Source organism: Salvelinus alpinus, chromosome 23 (assembly GCF_045679555.1).
Source record: "Salvelinus alpinus chromosome 23, SLU_Salpinus.1, whole genome shotgun sequence".
NCBI classification, from domain to species: Eukaryota; Metazoa; Chordata; class Actinopteri; order Salmoniformes; family Salmonidae; genus Salvelinus; species Salvelinus alpinus.
The window spans coordinates 20,224,521-20,232,781 of NC_092108.1; the positions used below are offsets into that span (position 1 = coordinate 20,224,521).

Consider the following 8,261-nt stretch of genomic DNA (forward strand, 5'->3'; position numbering starts at 1 on the left):
CTGAGCAGACACTCACTTTGTGTGTTGCTCGGTGCGTTAGTCCTACATTGCGCACCGCGCGTCATACAGGCATTTCAACCCCACCCCTTCTTTCATATCCTCTAATGCCAGACCCTTCTGTATTTTTAGCAATGCTGTTCTCTGTCAGATAACCAACCGAAAGAACAGCAAAGAATACTCTCTAGCAAAGAAGAGAACAGGCGTTAAAAGCCGTTGAACGTTTTTTCATCGTATCCACGAAAGAGGCACATGAAATGAACATTGAAATGCATCTAGTGGTTTGTGCTTTGGTGATCCTTACCAGATCATCGCAGACAAAGGGTAGGTGTCGGTGTGTGTGCTGTGTTTAGAATAGACAGCCCGCTGAGAATATATATTTTGTGCTCGTCATTCAGCTTACTTTATCATCACAAAATATTCTGATAACAGTTATTCTGATATTCGGATGACAATTTGTATAATGTAGGCTAAATGTAAATGTAATGTTAGCAATCTCATTTGTCAGTGTTTATCGACTGGTCATACACTAGGGATACCTGTCAGTGCGGGTTATTAGGAGGTTATTATAGGTAAGGATATTTGTATTGACATAAGAGGCCAATAGGAACATTCTTTGAATTTCTCAACATATTTTGCCTGATCTTTTGCTTGATATCAGGGTTGGGGTTAATTGCCCAAATTCTATTCTAATTGTATTACCTCTCCCTGTAAATTCCATTTAATTAAATTCAAATTCCAGGCCAGTCTTTGAATTCAGAGATAATTCAATTCCTTACAATTCCAATATTAGGTAAATTCCAATAATTACATTCCTAATTCAATATTATGAACAAAACAATTCCACAAATTTGAATTAAATTCCCTCAGGGTTTGAGGCTGATCATTTCACTGTTCAGACAGCCTCGCTATAATGGAAATATAGAAATACAAGTTTAAATTATTTAAAACAAATCCTGTAGTCAATTTTTTTATACTAAGTGGATTAATTCTATTACCTGGGAAATGTACAAATATTGAATTCAAATTCGTGTTTACAATTCAAATTCAATTTAAATTCATTAGTGAATTCAATAATATAATTGGAATTTCAAATTAAATTGGAATTTAACCTAACCCTGCTTGATATACTGAATCAATTATTCTTGTGAATATTCCATTCTTATTTAAATGCATACTCGTTCAGTACTGTAGTCTCATATACTAATGTAAGCCTATGAAAACATGTTTTTGTATAGCCTATTGCATTTGGATTGTTTGCCAACTTCTCTCATTATGAATATTTCATAACATAAGTATATCATATGACATGATCAACAAGCAGATCAATTAGTATTGCTGATAAGAATGGAAGATGAAATGATGTACCCTCTCTCAGCAATAGCCACGTATGCTCACCAGGCTACAGATGCCTAATTATATAACACCACAGTGCTACAGGCCACTGGCACATTTTCTATGCAACACTCAATACTCTAAAACAATGATCAATTCAATGGCATTTGAACATACACTAGACATATATGAAAATGCCAACAATCATGACTAGGGCCTGACCAGAGCCCTGAGTTCTTCCTGCTCAGGTTAAGTGGAAAGGAAAAATAATCAATAAATATGTATTTCCCAGTCATGCTTTTGTAATGTCTACCAGTATCAGTAATTCATCTATTCACAACAACATGGAGAACCAGGACATTATATTTATACAGTGACATCATCATTATTTTCTTGTAGGTCAGAGCACTGCTTTGCCCCCTGTCTTCATCCCAGTTACCCTCCAGCGTGAGGACGTGTCTACTGCATCCCAAGCCCTCCCAATTATCAATGAAGATGGGGATCCGGGGCCAGAGCCAGGTCCTGCCAATCAGACCTCACCAGACCAAGCGGATAGAGCCCCAACCAAACCAGCTGTTACCAACAGCGACAAGCTGCACCAATCAGATTCTGTTATAGACGCTGGTGACAGCGATGACATGGCTGTGACCAATCAGATGACCACGTCTCCACCTGCACACACAGTCATTTCTGTTACCACCACCCAAGACAATGTCACTCTCGCAGGTACTGTAACCCAAAGGGTATTTCACTTCTATCAGCATCATTCAGCCTGTCTATATTCCCCATGGTTACCCTGAGCTAGTCCTGTCTATGTAATACTAGAGTAATTATATTACTCTGTGATTTTCTCTCAGCCACCACTCAGCTAGTAGCTTGTTTATATAGTGTTCAGTCTGAAAATAGACAGCCGCATTCTGCAAAAGCTGCTTGTTTGCAAACACAGCTTGCCTCAGGCTCCACCCAGCATCAACAGCTTACCAGGGGAATAGAAAGTCTCCATCTTTCCCTTCTATCATAGTATGCCCTGGGACTGGCTACCTGTGTGCCTTGGCAACAGGGAGTAGAGGGGTATAGAGGGGGATGTGGCAACCTGATGTAGGAGGTGTCGTTTTCACAAATATAACTATCTCTGTCAATGCTGAGCGAGTCTGCTGTGTCTGATGCCTTTTCTGCCTGACAAAACATACAATATGACATAACACCATCCAGATTTCAATATATCTGTCTCTCTCTCATTCTTCTCCTTTTGCTTTCAAATAACAATGAGTAGAAACTCATTTAGGAGAAGCAGTAATGATGGTACATGAAAAAAGACTCATTGCAGAACCTTTATCTGTTACTTCCATTGAGATACTGTATGTACAGTGTGTATTACTGTACAGTATGTAAAACTGTTGTAATTATATTTCTATGTGATTATCACTCAGCCGCTCCAGATGGCTCCTCCTCATCCCCTGTGAAGAGCACCTCCCCTGCAGGACTGCCCTCCAACCTAGGGGACACTACTAGCCACCCCTCCAACCTAGGGGACACTACTAGCCACCCCTCCACCCGAGGGGGCACTACCCACCCTGGTTTCGCTGGAGGCCACCTCACCACCTCTACTCCTCCTGCCTTAGATACCAACCTACTTCCATCCCATGTTTTAATACCGATCCAGTCCTCTGTCCAACCCAGCACCCTTGCCCTGATCCCTTCCCCAACCCAACCCCTCACCATGGAGCACCCCCAGACCTCTGCCCCAGTCCACGTCCCTGTCAGCCCGCCTCAACAGGAGGTTCCATCGGAGCTCAATGTTGGAGATGAGGGTAAGGTGATAATATACCAATTAACCAATCAAATTATTCACTCATTATCCAGTTAACAAATTACACAACTAATTAGCCAATCAATCAATAAATCAGTTAACGTGTTGTTCCAGACAAAGGGCCACATCTCCACTCTCCTCTGGACCCTGTGCTGGCTGGCCTGGTCTCTGTCTTCATCGTCACCACAGCCGTAGTCTCTGTCATCCTCTTCCTCAAGTTCCGCCAACGGACCGACCACCCGGACTTCCACCGGCTGCAGGATCTACCCATGGTGACCATACTATACTTGACATGTTAGATTCAGGTCTTCTGTGGCATAACATTTTGTTAATGTGAGATATATTATTTCAATTAATTTGAAGTGATATAGTGTTTGGCAACATTATGACTCTCTTGTTTTGTCTTCCTGTCCAGGACGACTTGATGGAAGACACGCCACTTTCCAGATACACTTACACTTACTGATGATGGAAACTTTTCATCAACAACAGTCAACTTTTCTTCTAGCACAGCTACACAGCAGACACCCAATGGGCTGCCATTTTTGGATCCTGGCAAAGCTTTTGACTGGACTCGAGGCCCTCCGCCAGCGCCCATGTTGACTCCCTATGATTCCCCCTTCTGAGCAGTTTCCAATTTGATTGTGTTCTGTTAACAATGAGAGGGCTTTCAATACCCAATGAGGAGTTTCAAAACTAGGCCAACATCAGAGGTTCCGTTTAAACATTAGGCCAACACCCTCAATATTCCCTTTGAAACTCTCGGACGTCTCATCTGCACAGGGGTCTGTTTTGTTCTTCAGAGACGAGTTCCCTTTGTAATGCATCCTCTTCTTCTGATACAGGTCATGCACAGCACAGGCTGCACTTTAATGTGTTATAGAAACAGTCACAGTGCTCTCACAGTCTCCAAAGCCCCTAAATGAGTTGGAACTGTATGAAGAAGACACAATGTCACGTTGGATGTTGTTGCCTGAGTCCAGGATCGAGGGAAAATGGAAAGGGAGTGAAAGATGCTTACTGTAGAGGTACTTGATGTAAATGTTTATCAGTCTCCAATAAACCATGTTATAGAACAATTCTAATCCTTGAACTGACCAAATATGAGTGAAGTGCTCTTTCAAACCAGAATGCCTAGCGGGTTGAAAAACATCCATACTTGGTCTTACTTGATAGCCAGTAAACATTCTGTAAATGTAACCCAAAACAGTCAGAAAAACAGTCAACCAACGAATGCAGAGAAGCTAATTTGATTGGGGGTGTAGAAAGGCAGGGGCGGGTGGTCCATTTTTAGCCCAGTGGGCCTGTCTAACTTGTTTTGTTTTTTTGTGCAAAATGATGATGATCTGGCTAATAATGGGGGCCTCAAGGTAAAAAAAATGGGCTGGTGTGTTCGAAATACCAGTGGCCATTTCTGGTCCCAGTCCGCTCGTGCAGAAAGGGGGTCACCTCCAATAAGCGTGACTTGATTCAAAGCCATATAGATACAGATCCAATTCATGGACTACTTTGAGGAGAAAGGTTAAGGGATAAAGTTTCACCAATGGTGATGAGACGGCGGTGCTTCATGTGGAAGTGATCAGCTAATAAACATTGTTAAACACAAATGGTGCAAAGTATAGTATTATCAAAATGTATGCTTAGTATTTCTTTACAAGCCATAGGAAATTATGTAATTAGATATTTATTAACTATTTACTTGATATTTATGAGTGTCTCAGAAATTGATCCTTTAAGTTAATTGGAAATAATAAAATGCAGAAACAGCAGAGTATGTATTAGAACTATGAGATTTTAAGTTACATTTAGATTGAAAATTACCTGAAGAAAACTACTTTTTGTCGTGCACCGCAACAAATCATATTTACAGTGTTTAAGTGTTTTACTTGTGATTTACCTGTAAGTGCCAAAAGTGATGTAAGAGGTTGACATACAGATGCAGGGTTAACTGTAAAAAATGAACGTTATAAGGACTTTTTTAATAATAAAACCTAAACCCTTTTTGCTGTGTGCCTATGACTCTACAGCATAATGAGGAAGTGATTCACAAGTTCAGAGAGCTATTGTATTTGTAACAGTCTTGACCTGTTTTATGTTGTTTTTATGTGTTTTTGGTCAGGGCATGTGTTTTGGGTGGGCAGTCTATGTTATTCGTTTCTATGTTGGTTTTGGTTTGCCTGGTATGGCTCTTGATTAGAGGCAGGTGGTTTGCGTTTTCCTCTAATCAAGAGTCATATTTAGGTAGGGCATTCTCACTGTTTGTTTGTGGGTGATTGTCTCCTGTGATGTCTTCGTCGTTGTCGATGTTATTCACTTACGGGGCTGTTTGGCTGTTCGTACGTTTCGATGTAACGTTCCTGTTCGTGAGTTTACGTTTGTCGATGTAAGTTTATGTTCAGGTTCCGTTCGTTACGTTTTGTTATTTTGTGTAAGTTTTGAAAGTATTTTTGTTTTGTTTAGTGGCCGTCGTATTTGTAATAAAGATGGCTTATTTCCCTGACTCCGCATTTTGGTCTGAAGATCCTTCTCTCCTCACCTCATCCGAGGATGAGGAGAGCGACAGCCCTTACAGAATCACCCACCAACAAAATGTGACCAAGCGGTATGGGAATGCTCGACGGAGCAACAAGGATTTCTGGACTTGGGAGGAGATCCTGTCTGGTAGAGGACCCTGGGCGCAAACTGGAGAATATCGCTGCTCTCGTGAGAAGAGTGAGGCAGCCACAGCCCAGGAGCGGTGGTTTAAGGAGGCAGCTAGGAGACGTGGATGGAAGCCGGAGAATCAAGCTCGAAACCGGAGCTATGAGGGAACGCGTCTGGCACGGAAGCCAAAAAAGCCCGTGAGTAATTCCCAAAAATTTCTTGGGGGGGGGCTAGGAGATAGTGGGCCAAGGGCAGGTAGGAGACCTGCGCCCACTTCCCAGGCTTACCGTGGAGAGCGGGAGTACGGGCAGGCGCCGTGTTACGCAGTAGAGCGCACGGTGTCTCCTGTACGAGTGCATAGCCCAGTGCGGGTTATTCCACCTCCCCGCACTGGTAGGGCTAGATTGAGTATTGAGCCAGGTGTCATGAGGCCGGCTCAACGCGTCTGGTCTCCAGTGCGTCTCCTCGGGCCGGCATACATGGCACCTGCCTTACGCATGGTTTCCCCGGTTCGCCTACATAGCCCGGTGCGGGTTATTCCACCTCCCCGCACTGGTCGGGCAACCGGGAGTATTCAACCAGGTAAGGTTGGGCAAGCTCAATGCTCAAGAGTGCCAGTACGCCTCCACGGTCCGGTATTTCCGGCACCACCTCCCCGCCCCAGCCTAGTACCTACAGTGTCTACACTACGCACTAGGCTACCAGTGCGTATCCTGAGCCCTGTTCCTCCTCCACGCACTCTCCCTGTAGTGCGTGTATCTAGCCCGGTGCCTCCAGTTCCGGCCCCACGCACTAAGCTACCTGTGCGTCTCCAGAGCCCTGAACCCACTGTATCTTCTCCCCCTACTAATCCTGATGTGCTTGTCCTCAGCCCGGTGTCACCAGTGCCGGTACCACGCATCAGGGATAGAGTAGGCTTTGAGAATACAGTGTGCCCTGTTCCTGCTCCCCGCACTAGTAGGAAGGTGCTTGTCATTAGCACGGTGCCTCCAGTTCCGGCATCACGCACCAGGTCTACAGTGCGCCATATCCGGCCAGAGCCATCCGTCTCCCCAGCGCCATCTGAGCCATCCGTCTCCCCAGCGCCATCTGAGCCATCCGTCTCCCCAGCGCCATCTGAGCCATCCGTCTCCCCAGCGCCATCTGAGCCATCCGTCTCCCCAGCGCCATCTGAGCCATCCGTCTGCCAGGAGCCTGCAAAGCCGCCCGTCTGCCAGGAGCCTGCAAAGCCGCCCGTCTGCCATGAGCCTACAGAGCCGTCAGCCAGACAGGAGCCGCTAGAGCCGTCAGCCAGACAGGAGCCGCTAGAGCCGTCAGCCAGACAGGATCTGCCAGAGCCGCCAACCAGACAGGATCTGCCAGAGCCGCCAACCAGACAGGATCTGCCAGAGCCGCCAACCAGACAGGATCTGCCAGAGCCGCCAACCAGACAGGATCTGCCAGAGCCGCCAACCAGACAGGATCTGCCAGAGCCGCCAACCAGACAGGATCTGCCAGAGCCGCCAGCGAGCCATGAGCAGCCAGAGCCGTCAGAGCGCCATGAGCAGCCAGAGCCGTCAGAGCGCCATGAGCAGCCAGAGCCGTCAGAGCGCCATGAGCAGCCAGAGCCGTCAGAGCGCCATGAGCAGCCAGAGCCGTCAGAGCGCCATGAGCAGCCAGAGCCGTCAGAGCGCCATGAGCAGCCAGAGCCGTCAGAGCGCCATGAGCAGCCAGAGCCGTCAGCCTGCCATGAGCGTCGAGAGCCGTCAGCCTGCCATGAGCGTCGAGAGCCGTCAGCCTGCCATGAGCGTCGAGAGCCGTCAGCCTGCCATGAGCGTCGAGAGCCGTCAGCCTGCCATGAGCGTCGAGAGCCGTCAGCCAGCCATGAGCATCGAGATTCGTCAGTCAGCCATGAGCTGCCCTTCAGCCTGAAAAGGCTGGATACCCAGAACTGCCCATCAGTCCAGAGCTGTCTCTCTGTCCGGAGCTGCCTTTCAGTCCGGAGTTGCCCCTCTATCCTAATCTCCCTCTCTATCTTTATCTACCTCTATAGTCTTATCTATCCCTTTTTCTTGATTTATCTCTCTGTCCCGGTATTGTCATTATTAGATATGTTATTAGGAGGATTTTGTGGGGGAAGTAAGAGGGTGGACATTCTTGAAGGGAGGGGGCTAGGATGGATTATGGTGGGGTGGGAACCGCGCCCCGAGCCTGAACCACCACCGTGGTTAGATGCCCACCCAGACCCTCCCCTAGATTTTGTGCTGGTGCGTCCGGAGTTCGCACCTTGTGGGGGGGGTACTGTCACGTTCCTGACCTATTTATGTTAGTTTTTGTGTGTTAGTTGGTCAGGACGTGAGGTTGGGTGGGCATTCTATGTTTTCTGTTTCTGTGTTGGTTTTGGGTTGCCTGGTATGGCTCTTAATTAGAGGCAGGTGTTTGGCGTTCCTCTAATTAAGAGTCATATTTAGGTAGGCGTTGTCACAGTGTTCGTTGT

General features: G+C 46.5%; 1 protein-coding gene across 1 annotated transcript; it reads left to right on the forward strand.

The window, feature by feature from the left end:
• Nucleotides 1-63: 63 nt before the first annotated feature.
• Nucleotides 64-5,143, forward strand: LOC139550507 (mucin-1-like). The gene is made up of 5 exons (XM_071361440.1): nucleotides 64-321; nucleotides 1,732-2,058; nucleotides 2,763-3,143; nucleotides 3,257-3,414; nucleotides 3,558-5,143. Exons 1-5 carry the CDS (start codon nucleotides 255-257, stop codon nucleotides 3,606-3,608), a joined length of 984 nt encoding a protein of 327 aa, XP_071217541.1. The 5' UTR covers nucleotides 64-254; the 3' UTR covers nucleotides 3,609-5,143.
• Nucleotides 5,144-8,261: the final 3,118 nt, after the last annotated feature.

What these genes read in the sequence shown, in the direction of transcription:
- LOC139550507 (XM_071361440.1), top strand. Translation starts at nt 255, where the DNA reads ATGAACATTGAAATGCATCTAGTGGTTTGTGCTTTGGTGATCCTTACC. An exon ending in AGACAATGTCACTCTCGCAG is followed by an intron (nt 2,059 to 2,762) that starts GTACTGTAACCC and finishes ATTATCACTCAG; the next exon opens with CCGCTCCAGATGGCTCCTCC. An exon ending in GCTCAATGTTGGAGATGAGG is followed by an intron (nt 3,144 to 3,256) that starts GTAAGGTGATAA and finishes GTGTTGTTCCAG; the next exon opens with ACAAAGGGCCACATCTCCAC.